General features: G+C 46.6%; 2 protein-coding genes across 3 annotated transcripts in view; both read left to right on the top strand.

The window, feature by feature from the left end:
- The window catches only part of TMEM59 (transmembrane protein 59), a 33,205-nt gene extending 26,337 nt beyond the window's left edge, over positions 1 to 6,868 (top strand). For both annotated transcript variants that reach the window (XM_059689475.1, XM_059689476.1), the window contains exon 8: positions 6,247 to 6,868. In XM_059689475.1, coding sequence (XP_059545458.1) covers positions 6,247 to 6,402 — 156 coding nt within the window. In that variant the 3' untranslated portion in view covers positions 6,403 to 6,868. The remainder of the gene's footprint in view (positions 1 to 6,246) is intronic.
- A 4,743-nt stretch (positions 6,869 to 11,611) lies between these two features.
- On the top strand, positions 11,612 to 21,554 carry LDLRAD1 (low density lipoprotein receptor class A domain containing 1). The gene is made up of 6 exons (XM_059689495.1): positions 11,612 to 13,011; positions 13,381 to 13,432; positions 16,672 to 16,800; positions 18,745 to 18,882; positions 20,906 to 21,034; positions 21,288 to 21,554. Exons 1-6 carry the CDS (start codon positions 12,991 to 12,993, stop codon positions 21,434 to 21,436), a joined length of 618 nt encoding a protein of 205 aa, XP_059545478.1. The 5' UTR covers positions 11,612 to 12,990; the 3' UTR covers positions 21,437 to 21,554.
- The last annotated feature ends 3,694 nt before the right edge of the window (positions 21,555 to 25,248 follow it).

The raw sequence follows: 25,248 nt of genomic DNA on the forward strand, positions 1-25,248 counted from the left end.
AGACTGTGAACAAAGACCACTAGGGGGTGCACCAAGGAAGCATAACAAAATGCGGAGACAAAGAAACAGGACAAAATTGTCAATGGAAGAAATAGAGTTCAGAACCACACTTTTAAGGTCTCTCAAGAACTGTTTAGAAGCTGCCGATAAACTTAATGAGATCTACACGAAAACTAATAAGACCCTCGATCTTATATTGGGGAACCAACTAGAAATTAAGCACACACGGACTGAAATAACGAATATTATACAGACGCCCGACAGCAGACCAGAGGAGCGCAAGAATCAAGTCAATGATTTGAAATGCGAGGAAGCAAAAAACATCCAACCGGAAAAGCAAAATGAAAAAAGAATCCAAAAATGCGAGGATAGTGTAAGGAGCCTCTGGGACAGCTTCAAGCGTACCAACATCAGAATTATAGGGGTGCCAGAAGATGAGAGAGAGCAAGATATTGAAAACCTATTTGAAGAAGTAATGACAGAAAACTTCCCCCACCTGGTGAAAGAAATGGACTTACAGGTCCAAGAAGCGTGGAGAACCCCAAACAAAAGGAATCCAAAGAGGACCACACCAAGACACATCATAATTAAAATGCCAAGAGCAAAAGATAAAGAGAGAATCTTAAAAACAGCAAGAGAAAGAAACTCAGTTACCTACAAGGGAATACCCATACGACTGTCAGCTGATTTCTCAACAGAAACTTTGCAGGCCAGAAGGGAGTGGCAAGAAATATTCAAAGTGATGAATACCAAGAACCTACAACCAAGATTACTTTATCCAGCAAAGCTATCATTCAGAATTGAAGGTCAGATAAAGAGCTTCACAGATAAGGAAAAGCTAAAGGAGTTCATCACCACCAAACCAGGATTATATGAAATGCTGAAAGCTATCCTTTAAGAAGAGGAAGAGGAAGAAAAAGGTAAAGATACAAATTATGAACAACAAATATGCATCTATCAACAAGTGAATCTAAGAATCAAGTGAATAAATAATCTGATGAACAGAATGAACTGGTGATTATAATAGAATCAGGGACATAGAAAGGGAATGGACTGACTATTCTTGGGGGGGAAAGGGGTGTGGGAGATGTGGGAAGAGACTGGACAAAAATCGTGCACCTATGGATGAGGACAGTGGGTGGGGAGTGAGGGCGGAGGGTGGGGCGGGAACTGGGAGGAGGGGAGTTATGGGGGGGGGGGAAGGAACAAATGTAATAATCTGAACAATAAAGATTTAATTAAAAAAAATAAATAAATAATCAACACCCATATAGAGTTCTCTTGGCACCTGTTACATTTCCTACAAATATCTGCCTTGCAATGTTACTTTCTTGCTCCTCTCTAGAGCTCTTCTTCCTATACTTAACAATTAAAATTATGGCTATAACCTCAAGGAGCTAGACTTTTCTAAGAAGATACATTTTCTAGAAAAATGTGTGGAAAACAGCCATTTGGAATCATTCATTTTAGGCTTTACTTTGTATGTGAAACCACACTTTGGCTAGGTATTAATGTTGTGTTCAACCATATATCCTATCCTATGTAATAAAAGTCTAATATGCAAATCGACTGAATGGCGGAACGGACAGCAATGGGGGGGCAGGGCCAGCCACTCACTGGCTAGTGCCATTCCCTGATTGGCCTGCGGGTCACCTCCTGCAGAGGGAGGCCAGACGGCAACTTAGGCCTGTCAGTTGGACATCTAACAAGGGCTCCTAGTCTGCAAAAGGGCACAGGCTGGGCATTCTTTCCCCTCCCCCCCGAGTGTATGAATTTTCATGCACCAGGCCTCTAGTTTTATTATAAAAATACTGTATACTTAGGGTAGAAATTTGTGAAGTACATATAAAGAAGCAGAAATCACTCATCATACAGAACTATTGTTGTGTTGTCATTAGAATGGATTTATTTTTAGTATAAATAATTTTTAATACATATTAAGGTTTTGTTTCTTGTTTAAAAATATTGTAGTAGAAGTATTCCTTCTCTGGTGTTTTCTTTGTTTACTGTAAAAATAACTGAGAACTTAGCATTAGAAAGTTATTTGGATTTTCTTGCCAAAAGCTACCTATTTTAAACTTTACTTTCTTTATAAAGCCTTTTCATTGATTTTTTTATTAGAACATAAATTGTTTCTGACCCCTCTCCATAGTAACATGAGACTCCATTTTAACTATCCTATATAATAAAAGGCTAATATGCAAATTGACCAAACAGCAGAATGACCAGTCACTATGAGGCGCACTGACCACCAGGGGCAGATGCTCAACACAGGAGAAGCACCTCTCAGCCAGAAGCCGGGCTCACTGCTGGCGAGTGCAACAGCGGTGGTGGAGCCTCTCCCGCTTCTGCAGCAGCACTAAGGATAGCCGGCAGTTGGACATCCCCAGAGGGCTTCAGACTGCGAGAGAGCACAGGCTGGGCCGAGGGACCTTCGGAGTGCATGGCACCAGGCCTCTAGTACAAGTATAACTCATCTGTGAGCAGTATTATTTAGATTGTGTTATGTTATTTACATATATGATCCTGTGTGCTTATCGGAAATCATAAGCCTGCTGGGAGAATGTGTGTCTCTTAAGTACAGACCTAGTATCTTGGAGCTTAAACATCCTATATAATAAACGGCTAATATGCAAATCAACCAAACAGCGGAACAACTGGTCGCTATGACCTGCACTGACCACAAGGGGGCAGATGCTCAATGCAGGAGCTGCCCCCTGGTGGTCAGTGTGCTCCCACAGGAGTGCTGCTCAGCCAGAAGCCAGGCTCACGGCTGGCAAGCACAGCAGCAGTGGCAGGAGAGGCTCTGGTGGTAAGGAGTGAGGGGTCCTGGACTGCGAGAGGGCACAGGCTAGGCTGAGGAACCATCCCCCAACCCTGCCTCTAGTGCACAAATTTCGTGCAAGATGCCTCTAGTGAAATATAAAAAGCTTTCTTTTCAGTCACTACAAACAAAGCTTAAAATGGTTGTAATAGATATCTGGAATGTGGTCTTAGAAATTTATGAACAGCTTTATTTTTCTTATTTAGGAAAGCTCTGAGATAATTTATTTTTAACCTGCTTTACACATAATTAGATATTCATCATATATCATTTGATCGTAATGGCCAAAAAGAGTTGGCAAAGAATTTCATTTCCTTTGTTAATCTTAAAGCAGTGTCATTTTGAGTGACTTGATGCATAAAGATTTTGATCTTCTTTTCTCCACGTTTTTTCCTCTGTTTTTTCACATTTGTGATGTCATTTTTGAAACTTAATGGGATGACACTTTCTCTTGTTGAGTTATCTATTTAAAATAATAAAGAGTTGTCATTCCATAGTGGTCCTTGTCAGGCAGATCACACAACATAAAAGGACAGGGGTTAGCAGTTTTGGATATCCCTTTTTAGAGATCAGGCAGCCTCAGAACGTTGTTATAGCAACAGATGTTGATACACATCAGGGGTGGAGAACATTTGGTTTCGCAAAGTCATTTGGTCTGGCCCTGCCAAGGCATTAGGGGTGAGTTAATTAAATGTTTGAGCAAATATAGCTGACTAATTTTTTAAGTTGATAATTTTGTATGGCCCTGGAATGATGCTATAAATATCCCAATGGCCCTTGGCAGAAAAAAGGTTGCCCACCCCTGCTATACGTGCTGCCTCATTGTTATCTCTTTATATGTATGCTGCCTTTTTCTTTGTCAAAACCATGATCATCTGATTTCATGTATTCAGTTATTAGAAAACTCCTAATAACATTAATGTTAGTGAATCACATATATTTATGGCTAACTTATTATGTGTCAGGCCCTGTTCAAGGGATTAAAGGTACAATGAAGAATAAGATCAAGAAGGAACAAAGTTTAAGGCTTCTAAGGGTCAGGAAGTAGTGTGAAACATGTCTTAAACTATAATAAACATTATTTTCTTCCTCTTAAAAAAAAAGACTAAGAACGTTGCCATTTAGAAGCTTTAAGTCTCATAAAAGAGTCAGACACTCAGAAAACAATATAAATGCCATAGCTTTTTAATCCAAATTCTGTTAAGAAACTGAGTTTTAGAAAAGATTTAAGTAAATAACTTACCAAAGATTACATAACTGATTAGTGGCAGAGCCAGGCCTAAAACTCAACTACATATTTACTAAATTAAAAATATTTTTTTAATTAAAAATTTTTAACTTTTAGAAGTAATACATTAACATAAATTAAATCTTCCTCTTCCTCACTTCTGAGATATACTACATCCAATAGGTTTTTTTAAAATACGTTTTTACTGCCCTAACCGGTTTGGCTCAGTGGATAGAGCGTTGGCCTGCGGACTCAGGGGTCCCAGGTTCGATTCCTGTGTAGGGCATGTGACTTGGTTGCGGGCGCATCCCCAGTGGGGAGTGTGCAGGAAGCAGCTGATCGATGTTCCTGGCTCTCTATCCCTCTCCTTTCCTCCCTGTGAAGACTCAATAAAATATATTTGAAAAAATAAAAAATATATATGTTTTTACTGATTCAGAGAGGAAGGGAGAGGGAGAGAGAAATATCAAAGATGAGAGAGAATCATTGATCGGCTGCTTTCTGCACATCCCTTACTGGGGATCGAGCCTGCAACCTAGGCATGTGCCCTGACTGGGAATTGAGCCTTGATCTCCTGGTTCATAGGTCGACACTCAATCACAGCCACACCAACTGGGCTATAGTCAATAGTTTAAAATTTTTTCCAAGTAGTTAACATTTTTTAAATTTTAACTTTTGGTTTTGTTTTATTTTGTTTTGTTTTGTTTTGCCAGCTTTAGACATTATCTAATGTCTTCTTACTGGGATGAGGAATTAAGTGGTTCCCTTTATACTATCTCCCACCTCACCTCCATCTCTTTACTTGCTTTTATGTTGATGTTTGAAATCATTCTCACAGTTCTTGGTTGCTCTTTCAAGGTCTTTAAATGTTATTAGGTAGAGTTTTTCTTTCACAGTGCCCCAGAGCAGATTATCACATGTTAATTCTGGGTTTTAAGGAGGCCACACAATATCAGATCCATGTCCAGTCCATCAACCACTGAATCTGTCTGGAGGGTATTCTCTTAATGGAAAAATATAAGGTACTGGGCCATCTCCTTGTTGCCTTGAACAGTAGTCAGCAAACCATATCGGAAACATGAAACAAGGAAGCAATCATCATGGCAATCATTTTTTGAATATTTTTATTACCCCAGAAAGAAAACTCATACTCATTCATAGCCACTCCCCATTTTTTCCCAAGCACCACCACCACCGCACCACCACCCCAGCCATAGGCAACCAATACGTGGTCTCTGATGGTTGGCCTCTTTCACTTAGCATGATGTTTTCAAGGTTCATCCATGTTGTAGCACATATCAGTATTGATGGATACTTAAAATCTTAAAAGTGCTCTTTATTCAAATGCACCTTTACGATACTAAGTATTTTCATGTGGTTCTTGCTCTATAATCAGTCACTTATCCTCTCAATAAAGTCAGCACTTCAGTGTTTCACTCATGACACAGAGATGTATTGCTGTACGAGTTAACAACAAATCTATCCTCTTTCTTAGTAAATACTTTTTATTTAGCTTTTCTGCATTTAGGAAATAACCTACATCTAAATAGACCTACTTTCAAAAGATGTTAGACATAATTGTTATACTCCAGTGAGTTTCATGACATTTGCAGTGAGTATTTTATGCTTTAATTCTTTTATTGTTTTACTATTTTCTTGGATATGATAATTTAAGGAGCTTTGATATGTTTGTGAAGACCTTTCAGTGTTAAAATGTTTCATGTAAATTCATTGTTCTCACAGCCTTTTAAAATAGCACATATTTTCCAAGTATAGTAAGTTAAAACATTTAGTAGCAGAGAAACTTATTCCAAATCATTAGACAGGGTGGTCAGAGAACTAAGATCTTGAAGGAATGGATCACTTAAAAAATCAAATATCCCAAATAAGTGCTCTTGGTATGACCACACTAACTCCATTTAAACCTGAGCAGTTTTTCTTGATCTCTGTTGTTATGCTTCTAAATATTTTAACTTGGGACATGTGGAAAAGTTTTCTTTGCCATTACTGGCAGCTGAATCACCTATCTGTAACACTTTGAGTAAAAGCATTCTTCATTCTTGAGGACATTTATAGAATTTTATTTTTTTATTTTTTTTTTACAAAATACCCATAGATTAAATTGTTATTGAAGACTTACTTAGTGAAGTTTCTAATTATCCAAATTCTAATATGCATTAATTTTCTCTTGCAGAAGCTGAGTATCTATGGCGACTTGGAATTTGTGAATGAACAAAAACTAAACAGATATCCAGCTTCTTCTCTTGTGGTTGTTAGATCTCAAGTGGAAGATCATGAGGAAGCAGGGCCTCTACCCACGAAAGTGAATCTTGCTCATTCAGAAATTTAAACTTTTTCTTTTTTTTTATTAAGAAAAGTGTAATAGCTATCTAAATATTCATTTCTCATAGAGCTTTTAAAATTGGTTTCATTGGATATAGGGCTTAAAAATCACTATAAAATGAAAATAAATTTACCCAAATCTGAGAAGACTATATTTGCTGTAATTTTTTTCTAGTAATTTAAGAGATGGATATTTGGGATTGTATTATTATTTTAATATCTGTAGCTTCTTTATTATTTGCATTGTTTTTGTTTTCCTATTTAGCCACATTCTATGAGCTGATCATTGTTTTTCCCCACCTCTCACCATGATACCATCAATCACTTTAGTGATTAAATTGAATATTCAGTAGGATATGATGCTTCTGCTCAGAAATGGCCCACAACCTGTAATTTGAAATTTAGCAGGAAATGCCCTTACACTACATTTTCAATTGTATTGAACTGAAATCATTAAAATTTTATTTGAATAATTATGTGCCGAAATTTGAGTTAATATACTCCTGATTTTCCAGATCTTTCCTCTCACCCCTATCGAATCCAAACAAAAATTATGAAATGTTCTATTAATACCTATTGCTATGGCAGTAATACATACTGCTATACAATATGATGATCAGGAAACAAACTGAAAAACAATGTGGTCAGAAGTGCTTTTATTAAAAAAAATCCTCACCTGAAGATATTTTTCCATTGATTTTTAGAGTGGACGGGAGGGAGCAAGAGAGAGAGAGAAACATCAACATGAGGGAGACGCATCGATTGGTTGCCTCCCGCCGCCCCAACCCAAGCCAGGGATCAAGTCTGCAACCACGGTACATGCCCTTGATCCAGAATTGAACCCGAGACCCTTTGGTCCGAGTGCTGACACTCTAACCACTGAGCAAAACTCTCTAGAGTTAGAAGTGCATTTTATATTATTGCACAGGCTATAGATTTTTGTTGAGCCTTTCCCAAGAACTATTTTTCTCTGTTAGAAAGCATATCAAGTATAAGCTTAAAGATATTTTCAGAGAAAACGTTTCATTTTGACAGTAAGAATTAGACTAGATTTCATTTGGCAAAAGCTATTACTATTATCATTCCTTTACCTATAATAATACAGATTTTAAAATAAGAGTTGATATCAGGTAACATAGATAACAGAATCTTAACATGATTCGGTATTATTTTACCATGAAATATTAAATAACTTTGCAAACCAATATTCCTTACACATAGGAACATTGTTGGCAACTGAAGTAGTGCTTTTTGACTAAAGAGTGGATTGCACACTTACCTTTCAGCTTAGTCATCAGCTTTCTCCGAGTCAAAAAAATACAATAACAACTAATCAAGTAAGACACTGGTCACAAAATACAGGTTTTAGTTTTTAAAATAGTTTGTCTAGATTTGGAAGATGGAGACTTAGAAGATATGTGCACACATCCAGGTGTGGAAGAGAGGAGTAATTATTAAAGAGTTGTCAAGCAGTCATCATCTCTCATTCTTTGTGAGAAAACAGTTATAGAACACAGGGATTGGGAGTACACCTTTTAAAAAAGCCTGCTTGTCTCATTTCCCAGCCATGGTTTGTGTTTAGTATCAGGTACAGGTTTAATTGAAATACATCCAGTGAAGAAAACTTCAGATCAGTGAGGGGGAAATACACAAAATGCCGCAGATTTGTAGGAGTCAGCCCACTGTTAGGAAAGCCCTCCCTTATGAAAACAGAACAATAAGAGTAATATCTAGATAAGAAGGACAACTGTATGATTGTCCTGTATTCTCTCACCTACCCTTGGTTTTGGTTTTCTTTGCTTCCTGAATATGGTTATCCCTGAGATATCCTCAATTGTCTTGAAAGTATTGATCTATCCCTCTCCCTTCCTCTCTGTTAAGAAAAAAAAAGGCAATAAAATATATTTTGATCCAAGTGCAATAAACTTTCCCCTTTTCTTTATAATTCCTGTATGTGAAAACCCAATCAATCCTGCCCCCTTTTATATTTTAGCATGATTAAACCAGACTGACATTTTCAAAAATTAAAAAAAATTCTCCCCACCAAAAAAAAAAAAAAAAGACGTTGTGAGAAATGCTCACCTGTTCAAATTAAAATAATGGACTCAGAGACAGAAGTATGGTGAAAACGAGACCATACTTAATAAGTTCTCAAGAGCGGGTGTCTATCCGGTTGTACAGGCACACATGGAGTGGTGATCACAGCCTATTTACCCCCCTAGGGTGCGAGAGTCCCCTCCGGTTCCCCATTGGCCGAGTACTATGGGGTTAATATCTCCTCGCCTAGGTCTTATTGTCTCCCATTGGGACATTTAAAAAATTGGGCTGAGGCCTTTTCTAGTTGTCTCCACCTCCCGCTGTCTATTGGAGGTGTGTGCCTTGGGGGTTTCCACCGTGGTGGTGGCTCCCATACACAGTTCTTTGTTCTTATGTCCTCTTCCCTCCGCCCTACATTCTGTTTGCCCTGGGGAAATTGAGTAACCGTTTCCATTAAAAGTTGGCTATGCTGGAGATGGATCACAGAAGTCTATTTCCTACCATTGTAAAAAATGCTTGACTTGAAAATTCTAACAAAAGCAATAAAGCTGAGCCTTTGGTCCTCTTCTCCTAAACAGCTAGTTTCAACCTCTGTGCTGCAAGAGTTTTTTAAAACATGCAATACCTGACTATTTAGTCAGGGACACTGACCTCTCTTTCCTTAGGTCAGTGGTCGGCAAACTGCGGCTCGCGAGCCACATGCGGCTCTTTGGACCCTTGAGTGTGGCTCTTCCACAAAATACCACGTGTGGGTGCTCACATACAGTGTGAAGTTGACTTAAAACTTTAAAGTTTATTAAGTTAATTTTAGGGAACGTTGTGGAGTGAAAGAAGATGTAGTGTCGAGGATTGAGAAAGGTATGTTGAGATGGTTAGGACATAGGATGAACGAAAGGAGATAGACGAAACAAGTATACAAGACGAGTGTGGATGGGAGAGTTGGAGGGGTCGACCTCAGCGAACGTACCTCAATCAGATTGAGGACGTTTTTAGCAAAGGCCAGCTTAGGAGTGCCCTAATTAAGTTAATAACAATGTACCTACCTCTATAGTTTAAGTTTAAAAAATTTGGCTCTCAAAAGAAATTTCAATCGTTGTACTGTTGATATTTGGCTCTGTTGACTAATGAGTTTGCCGACCACTGCCTTAGGTTGTCATATTAAAAAGAGTACAACAGCCAACAACAATAGCCGTCCAGTGTGAATGAATTGAAATTATACCTGTTTTTTTGTCAGATTGGCAAAAAATCTTTTTTGGTGCGCAGAATTTTAGTAATTGCTAGTCGTTTATGGGTGCCATGAGGTGAAAAAACGTTGAAAATCGCTGTCCTAAAGTAACAGTTTAGCCTTTCTTGAATGGGCCCAACTTCACTTGTTTCCATGAGACAGGTATCATATAAAAAGCATCTTCTTGAAAAGTTTATCTTGGTCCTAGGCAAAATCTCAAGGCCCTTGAGTCTCTGGTCCAAACCTCCCAAACTCCTAAGGTCTTTGGTTCAGGCTCCTAGGGTGAGACATACTAATTCATGCAATTAAATAGACAGTAGTCACCATAATGAATGATACCCAGTCTTTTCACAAAATTTCATGGATACCTTTTATTTATATACTCAAGGCCCAGTGCACAGATTCATGCACCGGTGGGGTCCCTCGGCCTGGCCTGTGGGGATTGGGCCGGCTCTCCAACATCCCCCAAGGGGTCCCGGATTGTGAGAGCGGTTCTCAGGTGATGCACCCCGAATCAGGCTCCCTCCTCTCTGGTTCTGGGTACGTCACCCAAGAACCAACGCTGCCAAGTCACTGAGCTCAGCAGCTCCTGCATTGAGCATCTGCTGCCTGGTGGTCATTGTGTGTCATAGCTACTGGTCAGATGGTCGCTTAGGCTTTTAAATATATAGATATTTTTAGTAAATAAAAATCAGATCATCTAGTCTATCACTCTTGTCTCAGAAATTTCTATGATGCAATATCAAATTACTATTTTGAAACATATGCAACAACCATAATTTGATATCTAAATGTGACTTCTATTGGTGATAAAGTCACAGGTACTGCTAATACTGCTCTCAATTGTTGCCTCTGTTCATAACTAAAGGAAATGCTATATTTCAGTTAGAAGTTAGTGAAAAAATGATTTAATTTTTCCCATCCACGTTCACTGAACTCCTGGTTCAGAAGTTGCCTGATATTACTTTGTCATTTTAAAAAAATATATTGTTATTGATTTCACAGAGGAAGGGAGAGGGAGAGAGAGAGAAACATCAATGATGAGAGAGAATCATCAACTGGCTGCCTCCCACTGGGGATTGAGCCCACAACCTGGGCATATGCCCTGACCGGGAATTGAACCATGACTTCCTGGTTCATAGGTTGATGCTCAACCCTGAGCCATATCAGCGGGCTTGCTTTGTCATCTCTAAGAGTAGAATATTTGTTTGTTCAATTCTAAATTATTTGGGCTTCTTTTACTACTTCTCCTGTGCTTTTTATACTTTAACTAAAGGCCCGGTGCATGAAATTTGTGTGTGGGAGGGTCCCCTCAGCCCAGCCTGCACCCTCTCCAATCCAGAATCAGGCCTAAACCGGCAGTCAGACATCCCTCTCACAATCCTGGACTGCTAGCTCCTAACTGGTCACCTGCCTGCCAGCCTAATCACCCCTAACCACCTCTGCTTGCCAGCCTAACAAACTGCCCCCCAAATGCCCTCCCCACCAGCCTGGTTACCCTCAATTGCCCCCCTTGCCACCCACCACGCAGCCTGCTGTTCAGTTGTTGGTCATCCCTCACTAATCCCCCTGCCGGCCTTGTCACCCCACGCAGCCTGCTGTTTGGTCGTTATTGTGATGGCATCCTGGACAATTTGCATATCCCTCTATTATTAGTATAGACTGTTTTTACAACATTGGAACAGCAATAATTGAAAGCTTGGGTGAAAAGAAATTGTCAACAGATTAGAAATGAGAGATTTCAACAAAAGCTCCCCACCTCTGTTAATTTAATAATGCTTAAGTCTGTAAACATCAGTCAAATTTGGATCATCTGCATTAAACAATATTATAGTTCTGTCTTGTAAAAGTGTCTACTTATATAAGGTATTTCACAAGGGAATTTGTCTATTGATTCCTGTGACTTTTGCAAAGCTCTTTCTAGCACTCCCGCTTTCACCTTAAATGGGTCCTTGCAACATCCCCCTAGAAGAGCAGGATGGGGTCTAACATCTCCATTTTGGAGTTAGGAAACAGTCTCTGAGAGGAGAGGTGGCCAGCCAGGGCTCGGAGACTTGAGGAATACATAGGAGGAGTGACGAGCGCTGAGGTGGGGACAGTGCCTCATTTCTATCCAGGTCTGGAAGCAGATCTCCAGGTCCCTGGGTCAATCTAATTGTGGTGCCCACTTAGCATTCTCCCAACTCAGAGTTGAGGCCTGGAGTTAGAGGCAGTCCCAGGCCTCAAGCAAATCTCTTGGTAATTGTAGACAGACTGAGGCATCCAGCAATAATATGGCACCTTCACAGGCTACAAAAACATTCACATATGTGCACTCACTTTATCCTCACAACTATGAGGTAAGTATTCTTATACCCATTCTTCAGATGAGGAAACTAAGACTTAGAGAGGCTGTGATTGGCCACCTTAAATTTGATAGGTATTAATTTAGCAGAGTCTGGATGAAAACCCAGGTGTGTCTGACTCAAGCTGGGGTTTACTGATCTCATGTCCAGAGGGTCACCTAGCCACAGCCAGACCATAAGAAATGCAGGGAAGGTAAACCCAGGGAAGCAGGGAGAGTGAAAGAAGGCTTCATGAAGTGAGACTTTTACCTGGTCTGGGCAAGAAAGAGAGAGGGAGCCAGCCGAAGTCACTCTAAGCAAGTGACAAGCTACAGACTGGGAGAGAGATGTATAACCCATGTAACAAATGATTCAATTCAGCATAAAGAAATCCGTAAATCAATAAGAACAAGACAAACCACCCATAAAAAAGTGGGAAAGAGATGGGAAAAAGCAATTCACCAGGTAGGAAACCCATAGGAAAAGGGTAGTCTAACCGCATGGAGTAGGGACAGGGCTTTTCAAATTGTGATCAGGCTGACAGGCAGGTGAGCAGTTAGGAGCCAGCGGTCCAGGATTGTGAGAGGGATAGCTGACGGCCGGTTTAGGTCCACTCCCGGGTGCTGAGGGCATTCAGTCTCATCACTGACATGGAGGAAAAAGCACGCCCTGAAAAGCTCCTGATTTCAACCCCCACCCCCTACCTGAGGGCTATTTCTCTCTGTACCTCAGGCTCTTTGTCAAATGGGGAGGAGGATTTCAGCAGCCTTGGAGCCTTGCCCTCAGATGCAGGGTGGGGAGAGGCTGGGCAGGAGCAGGGCCCTCCTGCCCTTTCCTGGTCTGGGAGGCAGCCTGGAAAGGGACTGCCCACAGCGCGGGTGTGGCCAGGCAGGGCCTTCAGTCCTCCCTCCTCCAGGCTGCCCTGGTGACAAGGCAGGGAACCTGAGCTGAATTCTACACATCAACTCCAGTGACCAGAGACTAGAGCTGGGAGCTAGGAGTTGGAGACATGAACAAGGTCTTCCCCCAGGTAAGATCTGCCGTGAGCTGGCTCCTGACCTGGGGAAGGAGAGATGTTGAGTTAGCTCAGTTCCCCGCTGCTCTGGAGGGGGGTGGGGGGGAGGGATCCATCCACATGATGGGAGAGGGCATCAGGGAAAGCCTCTCCCAGGAGGAGCCACCTGAGCTGGTTTGAAGGATGAGTGTGTACCAAGTGGACGGTGGGGGCAAAGTCCTTCCAGGCGGAGGGCACAGTCCAGGCAAAGGTGTGGAAATGTGAAGCAGGCATGATGAGTTTTTTTGCGAGGGGCCAGTGGTTCCACCTAAGGCTCCCAGTGTGGCTCCGTGAGGCTGGACTTCACTCACCTACGCCCACTCCTCACTCTGTTCTCTCGAGCAGGGGGACATCAATGGCAATGCTGCTGCTGGGACCAAAGTCCTCCCGGGAGAAGGTAATGGATGGAGGGCCTGGGTTCCCTGAGGTTGCGCCGTTGCTACAGAGGCACAAAGAGAGCACCCTAAGGCTCTCACTGACCCTCAGACTCTCACTGTCCCTCAGACCTCTGCCCCCTATGCCGATGTCCTCCACTCCCAACTTCCTGGCCAGCCATGCTGACAGCCACCTGCTTAATGTGGTGGTTCATTCTCTCCATGCACAAGCACTTGTGGAGCACCTACTGTATACTGCCTACCTCACAGGGACTGCACCACATACAGAGCCCGCCTGTCACCTATAAGGAAAGGGCTCTGCAGTCAGATACTTGACCCTGTGGATGACCTAGGCAATTCTCTTTACCACTGAGATAAAGTAGGTGGGATCACACATTTATTTAGCACCTACTATGTGCCACTGATTTGTGCAATGAGGGCAGTTGAAAGAAAGGAACTCACATTTATTGAGCAGCTACTATGTGCTGTGTCTTGACCACATTTGACCAAGGAGGAAGCAGACCCAGAGAGGTAAATACCAGTCATAGCTATGAAGAATCAGGGGCCTAACTGGTTTGGCTCAGTGGATAGAGCATTGGCCTGCAGACTCAAGAGTCCCAGGTTCGATTCCGGTCAAGGGCATGTACCTTGGTTGCAGGCATCCCCAGTGGGGGGTGTGCAGGAGGCAGCTGATCGATGTTTCTAACTCTCTATCCCTCTCCCTTCCTCTCTGTAAAAAAAATCAATAAAATATATTTTAAAAAAAAGAGAAAAAAAGAATCAGGGCCCTGTGATGTTTCTGGCACGGCATGGCCTCTTTTAACTCTCAGGATAGCTCCGAGAGGGGCTCCTGTTATGGGACAATAACAGCCGAGGCAGTTGAGGCTAAGAGAGATCGGGTAGCTTGGCCAAACTGGGATCCCACACAGCTGGGAGGGGAGAGACAGGGTTCAAATTTGAATTGGGGTCCCACTGATTGCAAAGCCCCAGTCTTTGTTGCTCCACACTGATGTTCAGATGGCCACCCATCTGTGTGTCTTTCCTGGGTGGTGCCACCCATCTGTGTTCATTTCCAGTCCCGGCTCACGGTGGGCATGACTGTGGAACAAACGGCTCCTTTTCCCCATCTGTCCCGAGGGAGGGAGATGGGCCCTCAGGGCCTCCCAGCTTTGGAGGGCAGCATCTTCATCTGGGCAGGGGCCTCAGTTCTGCCAGAGGCTCCTGTGCCCCTGCTGCCCACAGCCTGCGCTGCACAAATGTCTGAGGCGTGTCTGCTCAGCTGACCAGGACATTCCTCTTGCCCAGCCTCACACCATCTTGTCGCCCTGGTTACCTGAGTTTACCCCGTGTTTGCTAACAACAAGGAAACCACCAACTAGGACTCATTAGATTTATGCTGTATATCCTACTATTGTCTTCTTTCCCAATACACACCCATTCCAGGGTCCAGCCACACCAGGCCCCTTGCTGTCCCCCCCACACCACACACCCTACTCCTCCTATGCTCTCTACCTGGAATCTCCTCTCTTTGCACCCTCCCCTCACCTACTCTTGGAAACCCCACCCTCCTTTGAGCACCGAGGCACCGTACTCACTTCCTTAACCACACTTCCTACTGGCTCTGTGAGCGGCACAGGGACAGATGTGACTGGTAGGACAGCAGAATAGGCAGCTCCACAAATATGAGTGGATTGAATGGAAATGCCCTGAACTGACCTCAGGTGGGGGCCCTTTCCTTGTGTCCTGGAGCTCAGGGTCAAAATATTCACAAAGCACCTACTGTGTGCCTGCCTCTGGGCTGGACCCTGGGGACAGAGATGCATCAGACCTGTTCTGCTTCTTTATCTGAAATAGTAACTGAGGCCCAGAGGACAGCTGTTGTACCCACTCTCTTCTTTTAACCTACATGCTTTGCCTTCTTTTTTTTTTTTTTTTTTTTTTTTTTTTTTTTTTTTTTTTTAGAAACAGACACATAGATGCAGAGAACAAACTGATGGTTGCCAGAGGAGATTGTGTTGGGAGGGAGGGGGCCGCTGGGTGAAAAATGTGAAGGGATTATTACAGGGGTGGGCAAACTTTTTGACTCGAGGGCCACAGTGGGTTCTTAAACTGGACCGGAGGGCCGGAACAAAAGCATGGATGGAGTGTTTGTGTGAACTAATATAAATTCAAAGTAAACATCATTACATAAAAGGGTACGGTCTTTTTTTTTTTTTTTTTTTTTAGTTTTATTCATTTCAAACGGGCCGGATCCGGCCCGCGGGCTGTAGTTTGCCCACGGCTGGATTAAGAAGTACAACATGCTTTGCCTTCTAAGTGCAACTAGAAGAGAGCAGCAACCTGAGCCATAACTGCTTTTGTGTCTTCTACAGAGCAGGACACCTAGCAGGTTCCCGATAGAGCTTTCTTTCATTATATCACAAGCAAAGCAAAAATTAAAGGAGCCAAGTAAGTTAAAGGAGCAGGGTGTCTCCTATTGCTGTTATTTCCATAGTGCTTAGGATACAGCTTGGCACATGGTAGGTGCTTAATAAATGCTAACAAAGCTAACACTTTCATCGCACTTACTAAGCGCCAAGCACTGTTTTAACATATTAACTAGCTAATCCTCTCAGCAACCCTGTGGTATGACCCCCATTTTCCACATGAAGGAGCAGGCACAGAGAAGTGAAGTGACGTCTCTGTGGGTCCCAGCTGGGAAGTGGGGGAGCCGGGATTCCCACGAGCATCTTGGCAGCTGCAGAGGGACAATCACTTGGCATCATGCAACGGGCTCTGGTTGTGATGGCTAATAAGTGTGAACTCACATCTCAGCTCCGCATAAGGTGACCTGAACCGTGCCTTCTCTGAGCCTCGGTTTCCTCGTCTATAAAATTTTGTGTCGGAAAATAATAATAACGGCTCTGAAGGGCCTGCTATCGTTTCTGCCTGTGATAGGGGCTCAAAGAGCAGGTGTCCATCTTTCCCTGCCTCCTGAGGCGGCTTCCTCGTGGAAGGACAGGAGTGTGAGGGAGGCAGGGCAGAGACCTGGGACCTTCATCCCAAACGCCACCTGCTAGCGACAGGACTGGGACCAGGGACTGGCGCTTGGTGGCGGTGGGCCCACAGGCAGAAATGAGAGCATCATGGCAGGCCTAGGAACCCCCTCCTCCAGGGAACTGAGGTGGAGACAGGCCAGTTACAGGAAGGGCCAGAGGAGCGGGGTCTGGGTCCCTGGGCCCCAGCGCTGGCTGCTCCATCGCTGGTTTCCTGCTCCACACAGCAGGCTGCACCGCACCCTGCTGCTCCGGCCGAGGGGCCTGCCTCTCAGCCTTCGTGCTGCTCCTGCTGGCAGCTGTCGCGGCCCTCATCGCCCTGGTCGTCATCCTTGGATCCCCACCACGTACACCAGGTCAGGGTGGTCAAGGGCGGGTGGGTCAGACCTGCTGGGAGGGGGTGGGGGGGGCAGAGAAATGGGGGCACCCTCATCCTGACTGGCTGCTCCAAATTAATGGTCGCCATTAATTTGGACAATTCCTTAGGGTGTGTGCACAGACTGATGTTAACACGTCTCTGAGTCTCCATTTACACATCTGTAATATGAGTAGTGAGAGGACCCAGCTCTATGACCCACTTCCTCCAGGAAGCCTGCCCTGACTCCCAGGCTGGGTTAGAAGCCTTGTTTCAGCCCCCACAACCCCCCGACTTCCTCTTCCCCTGGCCTGGCTGTCCTGGGTGGTGCCACTCAACTGTGTGTCTGCCTCCACACGCAGGTTAGGAATGTGGCCCCAGCTTCAGGGTGAGGCCCAACACGGCCCCTGCCCTCACGGAGCTAAGAATTTGGAGAGCGACATAAACATTAATCAAATAAGCACATTAAGGCAGGGTTCATGGGAGTCTGGAATAGGGCCTCTGACCAGACTAGGAGTCAGAGTGGCACCTTGACAAGGGAAAGGCAACTACACGAAGGGGTGGCAGGAAAAGCACCCTAGGTCCAGGGAGCACATTTGCGGAGCCCCTGGGGCAGGAGGAATCACGAGGAGAGAGAGAGTGCAAGAAGGCCAGTGGACACAGGCGCTTAGGGCCTCAGAGGCTGCACTGGGGAGGGAGAGAGCCATGGGAAGGGGATTGAGTTGGGGGTAGGGTGTTGCCACAGCTACCTTTCTGACAGATGGCTCTGTAGCCAGGCTGGGGGCTGCAAGGGGACAAGGTGGGGGAGCGGATAAATCCAGTTCTCTACATGCCTGTGCAGAAACATGAGCACTTAGGGCAGATATGCACACAAGAGGAGCTGCACTCATGTGCCTGTGTACACATGTGTGTCTCTGTGCCTGTGTATGTGTCTATGTATGCATGCATGTGCCCATGTGCTTGTGTATATCTCTGTGCTTGTGTGCGCACATGTCTGAAGCATGTATGTATGTGTGACAATGTGACAGTTTCTGAGAGTCAGTCCCCTTCATATGAGCTGAGGCAGTTCTGGGAGCTAAGACATGGTTCACATGTGCCCCAAACATGCAAGCACAAACCGCTCTCATCTCCTGCCTGCACACATGTGTATACACACGCATGGCCAGCGGAGCCAGGGTGGCTCCCAGCTCATCTGACAGTCTCTCTCCTTTAATCCTTCGGAGCAGCTCTGGGTGGGATGGGAGGGAAGACTCCCAGAAGGACAGACATGTTCAGATGGCGGCCACCATTCCTGGACGCTGGAGAGGCCGCCCCAGCCTCGGGAAAGAGCTGAGTCAGCAGGCCTGGTTACTAGCTGTGTGGCTGGGCCCGTCACCTCCCTGAGCCTTCCCTTTCTCATCTGTAAAATGGGCTTAATGAGGATACTTCAAAGGGGTTCGGGGAAGCAAGAGAATAAAAATGTGAAAGTGCTTTGCAGACCGAAAAGTTATGCCCAGGTGTAAGGAATGATGGCACAATTAATGGTGGCCAGGCCAGGCCCAGTATATTGTTTCTGAGACCCTAACCTGGTGCTAGGAGCCCCACCATTAAAACCACTTCATCGGCTGAGCCCGGGCCTCAGGGGCCTCCTGCGAGACCGTCGATAAGCTTCCCGTAGAGGAGGGAACCAGGACTTCCTCGGCACATTCTATGTCTGGGTGTGTAAGTCTCCCCCACAGTCCTTGGGTGTGCACTATGATCCCCATTTTGCAGACAAGGAACAAGAGGCTCAGAGAGGTCGAGTCATTTGCCCAAGGTCACTCAGCTGGCAGGTGGGAGGGCGGGGACTTTGGCCTCATGCCCCAGCTCCTCGGTCCAGCTCAGGTGGGTCTCAGGGGTGGGAACCTGGTGCTGCCCTTGTGAGTACACCCTTGACCCTCGTGCCCCTCCCCACCCCCCCACTCAGGGGCCCAGGCCTGCGTGACGCTGACGAACAGGACCGGCTTCCTGTGCCATGACCGGAGGAGCTGCATCTCGGCCAGCGGGGTCTGTGACGGCGTCCGCACCTGTCCCCACGGCGAGGACGAGGAGGAGGCCTTGTGCCGTGAGTGCCTGCTCAGTCCCGCCCCTGCCCTGGGTGGGCCTTCCAGGGCCCTTTGGGGGTTGCCCCCCCATTACATCTATCCCTGCTGCCCAAACGAGGCTCAATTGTCCCTGAAATTACCGGGCACCTTTGTGTCCTCAGGCCTTCGCTTCTATGGCCCTCAGCCAGGAACACCTGCCCCCACCCGCACCCATAAGTAGGTGCCCCCTTAGGGAAGGCCTTCACTCTGTGCGCCTCCGTGCCCAGAGAACCTGTATTCAAACTTCATGGCAGAGTTCAAGTGTTACCTCCACCAGGAAGCCTTCCCTGACTCTCAAACCTGGTTCAGGTCCCTGCTTTGGCTCCCACAGCCCCTGTGCTTCCCTGGTCCCAGCCCTGGTCACCTTGGTTGACACTTTCCATTGGTCTTTTTTCCGTGACCATCAGACTGTAAACTCCTCAAGGGCAGGCCTGGTCTGCTTGATTTGGGGGTCACAGTGCCTGATGCAGGCTAGGACACGGAGGGGTGTTTGGGATGATATGCTGAATGAGTGATAGAATGAATGAATGGGAAGGTCTTGTCCCAGACCTTCAAGACCTGATAATGAATTCTCAGGAGAGAGAGGCCAGGGCGCTTTCCATGTAGGAGGGAGAGAACTTGGTAAGTTGATAAGGGTGGAGGAGGGGAGCTAATGAGGGGAGGGACATTACATCATAAACCTAGACGAGATCTTAAAAGTCATCTAGTTAGGTCCCAGCTCATGTCCAAATCCCCTCTATAACAAACCCAGCAGAGGCCACCCAGCCTCTGCTTGCACACTCCTGGGATGGGGAGCTCCCTGCAACTTGAGGCAACTGCTCCCATCATTGCATGTTTTCTCATGGGATTGTCTCCCACCAGCATCCTTTTTTTAAATATATTTTATTGATTTTTTACAGAGAGGAAGGGAGAGGGATAGAGAGCCAGAAACATTGATGAGAGAGAAACATCGATCAGCTGCCTCCTGCACACCTCCTACTGGGGATGTGCCCGCAACCAAGGTACATGCCTTTGACCGGAATCGAACCTGGGACCCTTCAGTCCACAGGCCAATGCTCTATCCACTGAGCCAAACTGGTTAGGACCCCACCGGCATCCTTGATTGGTTCCAACTCTGGCCTCTCATCAACCCCTGCCCCCCACGAACCACATCTTGATCCATCTCCATGATGGTGGCACTGCATGAATTCGCAGAGTGCATTCCCCACCCCCAGATCAGTGTCCCTTCCCTGGGCCACACTCTGAACTCCCAGTCACCCCCCTTGCAAGCGGTCTTCCCCACTCTCCAGCACTCCCCAGAACACATACCAACTGCCCACCCCCCTCTCCTTGGACAGCTCCACGACACGCATGATACTTCTGACTGGCTCTGGCTAGTCCAAGGAGCAAAGGCTTTCCCCTCCCAAGCCTGGGTTATACCTCCAGTGATGTGGCCTGAGTCTGTGTTAACTTTTGGAAGCGGTGCCACACTGCTGCCTAACACAGAATCCACTTCAAGAAAGGTGCTCTGACCCCCTCTCACAAGGTACGTGAACTCCAGCCTCTGAGTGCTGGGACCCAAGTGCAAGACTTCACGTTTGCTTTTGTTATGTTCCAGTGGGAGAAGGCTTCCTGGGGGTAAAGGAAGTGGCATGGACTTGAAGTAGATGGTTTTGGGTGGGTGTCAAGGAGGACATTTCTAGAGAAGGGAAAGGGCAGGCAGTGGTATAGGGTGCGGACGCATATGAGCTGAGTAGGGAATAAGGAAGGGAGAGGCAACTCTCTGGGCATCTTGTTGGATATACAGGGAACGGACATGTCTCTCCTTTTGACCCGACCTCCTTCCTCTCCAGGAAAGCCTTTTCCTCATGCCTTTCCTGGGACAGATGCATGGTAACCCTGGGTTTGGCAACTGCCCAGGTGGCTTGGACAGTCCACCTCCATATAGCCCCCATGAACCTCATCTTACTCTGAGACAGCTGTGGCCAGATGTGAACTTCCTCTTGACTCATCTGTCCTCTGTAGGAGATGTGCCCCAGAGTCTGCCCGGCTTCCTTGTGGCCCATTGTGGAAACCCAGCTTCCTGGATCTACTCAGACCAAAAGTGTGATGGAACCAACAACTGTGGGGACTGCTCGGATGAACTGAGCCCAGGTGGGGGTCTGGGCACGGGCTGGGCTGGGGCAGGTGGCCAGGCAGTGACCAGAGAGCAGAGGTTGACCAGGGAATCTCTGAGGTTCCTTCTGTACCTCCTCCTTGCATTCTAGAAAGATGGGAAATAAGGGATATAGCCAACCCATGTCAGATGGATGGGGCTCTGGGGAGCTATGGCAGGTGTGAGAGCTAGGGGTGCCCGAGGCATTCCAGGGCACTACAGCTGCTCTTTTGTCGGCTCTTGTCCCTCCAGTGACTGCATGCCCGCCCTGCGGCCCTGGGTGGTGGCGCTGCCCCTCCACTGTCTTCAAGTATTGCGACTGTATCCCGAGGAGCCTCTGCCGGGACCGTGTGCAGCACTGCTCCGACTGGTCTGACGAGTACTCCTGTCCTGGGCCCTGAGTGGCACCAGGCCCGAGCAGGACACTGGTTGAATGGCACTGGTGGTAATCCTTCACATGAGCATCGAATCGAAGAACATGAGGGCAGGAAGGAGCCATCAAGATCACCTAGTGCAGTGGTCGGCAAACTGCAGCTCAGGGAAACTGCGGCTCACGAGCCACATGCGGCTCTTTGGCCCCTTGAGTGTGGCTCTTCCACAAAATAAATACCGACTTCTGCGCATGGGCCACGAAGTTTCAATTGCACTGTATGTGCACGCCCGCATGTGGTATTTTGTGGAAGAGCCACACGGAAGGGGCCAAAGAGCCGCATGTGGGATCTACACACTATTGTCTCTGAATAAGACTTGCCTCTCCGGCTTTCAAGATGTTCACCCTCTCCTTGCATGCCTCCAGGGACAGGGAGCTCACTATCATGTTAGGCAGCTCCTAACAAAAATGAGGAGAATCTGCTTCCATGATTTTAGGCTGCCTGTGGGGCCACACAGAGGAGATCTGCTCTGTTCCAAGACAGACTTGCAGATCCTGACCTTACCGCCCCTTAGAGAAAAGACAGGTCTGGGGCTCACACACCAAGCTGAGGAATGTAGGCCTTATGTGGAGTGTATGCCATTTCCTGTGGTACCCGAGGCAGGTATTGCTGGGCTTGGCTACAGCCTTAGCATTTTCCTCATTGCAGCAATCCTCGCACGCCCTGCTGGCTGATCACGTGAAATTCAACCAGGGGGCTCTGAGCTATAGAGTAGAAGGAATGGAGAAAGAGGAGCCCTTCTGTCCATTCCATTCTTCACCCTACCACTCCCCTCCCTCCACCCCGTGACCAGTACCCAGACATACAGCCCCGGGTTCTTGTAGTAAGGAGTGTATTTTCATCCCAGAGCCTGAGTGAAGCAGCTCTTTCTCTGCAGAGCTTTCCAGCTTCCCACACCCAGACAGACAAGGATAGACGCTCCCATTAAGCAGATGAGGAAACTGAGGCCCAGTGGGAGAAATTACTTGCCTGGGATCATACAGTAAAGTCAGTGGGACTCTCACATAGTCTATGGTGTCCCAACCCTGAAGCCTTTCCTGCTATCAATATAATTATCTCTTGGCTTGTGGGTCAAGGGGATGGGGATGTGCAGAGTCCCTGTGGGGTATTTTTATTTTTATTTTTTTTTCTTTTTTTTTTTATTGCTTAAAGTATTACAAAGGGTATTACATATGTATCCATTTTATCCCCCCGCCCTAGACAGTCCCCTAGCCTCCCCTATCACCCAGTGTCTTATGTCCATTGGTTATGCTTATATGCATGCATACAAGTCCTTTGGTTGATCTCTTACCCCCCTACCTCCTGCCCCCCAACCCTCCCCGGCCTTCCCGCTGCAGTTTGACAATCTGTTTGAGGCAGCTCTGCCTCTGTATCTATTGTTCAAAAGTTTATAATGGTCTCTATTGTCCACGAATGAGTGAGATCATGTGGTATTTTTCCTTTATTGACTGGCTTATTTCACTTAGCATAATGCTCTCCAGTTCCATCCATGACGTTGCAAATGGTAAGAGTTCCTTCCTTTTTATAGCAGCATAGTATTCCATCGTGTAGATGTAACTGTGGGGTATTTTTAAAATGAGCTTGAGGGTCAGAAAGTGTCCCACCCTTATTCTGAAAGAGAGACTTGAAATCTGGCCAGCAAGAGGGTTCCTGTTGAGGGAGACAGACATATCCCCATGGAAATTAATAAAATCAGTTTTATGTATCAGTCTCATGTGAGTTTTGAACTGAAAATGGGCATCTGAGAGACAGATGAGCTCTGCCTCATTCATCACTCACCGAAGAGTCCCTCTGCACCTGCCCTGGGCCAAGCTGAGTGCCAGGCACCCAGAAGTGAGGACACCTGGATCCCCGCGCATGGGGAGCTCCGGGTCTCATGGAGGAGGCACCTCACACCATGGAAGGACGGGGTGCAGGAAATGGCACACTGAGGACCAACGCCTAGAGCAGGGCACCGCAGGGATCCTGCCCGAGGGATGGTCAGCCCTGGGCCCTGGCGCCTTTGGCTGAGTTTCTCTGCAACTGCAGCACAAGTGAGGAGCTGCGGGTACACTCGGGCATCCTGGGTTCTGATCGCCGACCCAGAGGAGCTTCTTCCCCAGAGGAGGGCCATTTGGGCTGGTTCTGCAGGGAAGGAGAACTTCCAGTGGTACCGGTGCAAGCGAAGGGCATCCCCAGCTGAGGGACCATGTGAACGAAGGCGTGGGTGTGGGCCAGTGTGTGGCTCGGCCAGGGAATGCCAGCAGGTCAGGGCGGCCAAAACATCACTGGGGTTGGAGGGACGGTAGGAGAGGAGGAGGTGAGCAGGCGCATGATTCTGGAGGGCACAGCAGGTTGCACTCCATCCTGAGGACCATGGCGATAAGGCATGATAAACGACACCTACCAGCGTCACAATGACCTTTAATTACAGCAGTTCAAGAAAGAGCCGCCAGGACTGGGACCAAGTAGGCAGAGAAGAGGGCATGTCAAGGGCTACTTACTGGTGGAGCATGGAGCACATGCCCCTTAGGGACCTACGGAGTCAGGGGGTGAAGAGGGGGGGGAGGCAGAGGCCTGAGAAGGAGCACCGGGCCTCCCTCCCTGGGCCATGCCTTCTCCTGGCGAAGGGAGGGTTGAGCTGGTCCCTGAGGAACAAGAAGCTTGTTCGGCATTCAAATGCCAACACGTTGCTGACACCCTGAGCCTCGGTTGTTGAAAACAAGGTCACTGGGGACAGACCACGGGAACAGGTCACTGGGGACAGACCACGGGAACACGAGCCTGTGTTGCTCATACCAGGCAGCCTTGCTGGTTCATGCAGCAGGAGAGCACCCAGGTCCTGGCGGGGGCTGGTGGTGCATCACTTGGGCCCCATGGAAAGAGACAGGTGGACCTCGGTGGTCATCTAGTCCTAAACCTCTTCGGTGGCCTGTGGCTCTTCCCAGAGGCATCAGCGTCACGGTGGCACATCATTTTGCCCGCCCCTCCCAACCAAGCCCTCCATAGTCCCTGGGGGAGTTTCATTTCACAGGAGGGTGAAACCAAGGCTGAAACCAACTTGTCCAACTCCACTCAGCGTTTCAGTAGCAGGGTGAGGACTAAACGCCAGGTTTCTTTTCTGTTTTAAATTTAATTAAACCTATCAGGTGACATTGGTTAATAACATTATGTAAGCTTCAGGTGTACAGCTCTATCATACAACATCTAGATATTGCATCGTGTGCTTAGCACCCACAGCCTAGTTTATTTCATCATCATATATCTGACCCCTTTACCTTCTTCATCCTCCCCCCACCCCCTCCCCCTCTGGTAACCACCATACTGTTATCCGTGTCTACAAGTTTGGGTGTTTATTGTGTTTGTTTATTGCTTTCTGTTTTATATCCCACAAGTGAAATCATATGGTTCTTGTCCTTTGCTGTCTCATTTATTTTGCTTAGCATAATACTCTCAAGATCCAAGCTGTCACAAACGCAAAAGCCAGGTTTCTAGGTGTGCACATTAGCGCTTGCCGAGCGCTTGCTGCGAGCCAGGCACTGTGCTAAGAGCTGTACCTCTCATCCTCCCTAAAGCACTCTGAGGGTGGTACTGGTTGTTGTTGTTTTTTAATACACATATTTTTATTGATTTCAGAGAGGAAGAGAGAAATAGAAACATCCATGATGAGAGAGAATAATCAACTGGCTGCCTCCTGCATGCCCCCTACTGGGGATTGAGCCCTCAACCCGGACATGTGCCCTGACCGGGAATTGAACCATGACCTCCTGGTTCATAGGTTGACGCTCAACCACTGAGCCACA

The sequence above is a fragment of the Myotis daubentonii genome, chromosome 3, assembly GCF_963259705.1.
Source record: "Myotis daubentonii chromosome 3, mMyoDau2.1, whole genome shotgun sequence".
Taxonomy (NCBI): domain Eukaryota; kingdom Metazoa; phylum Chordata; class Mammalia; order Chiroptera; family Vespertilionidae; genus Myotis; species Myotis daubentonii.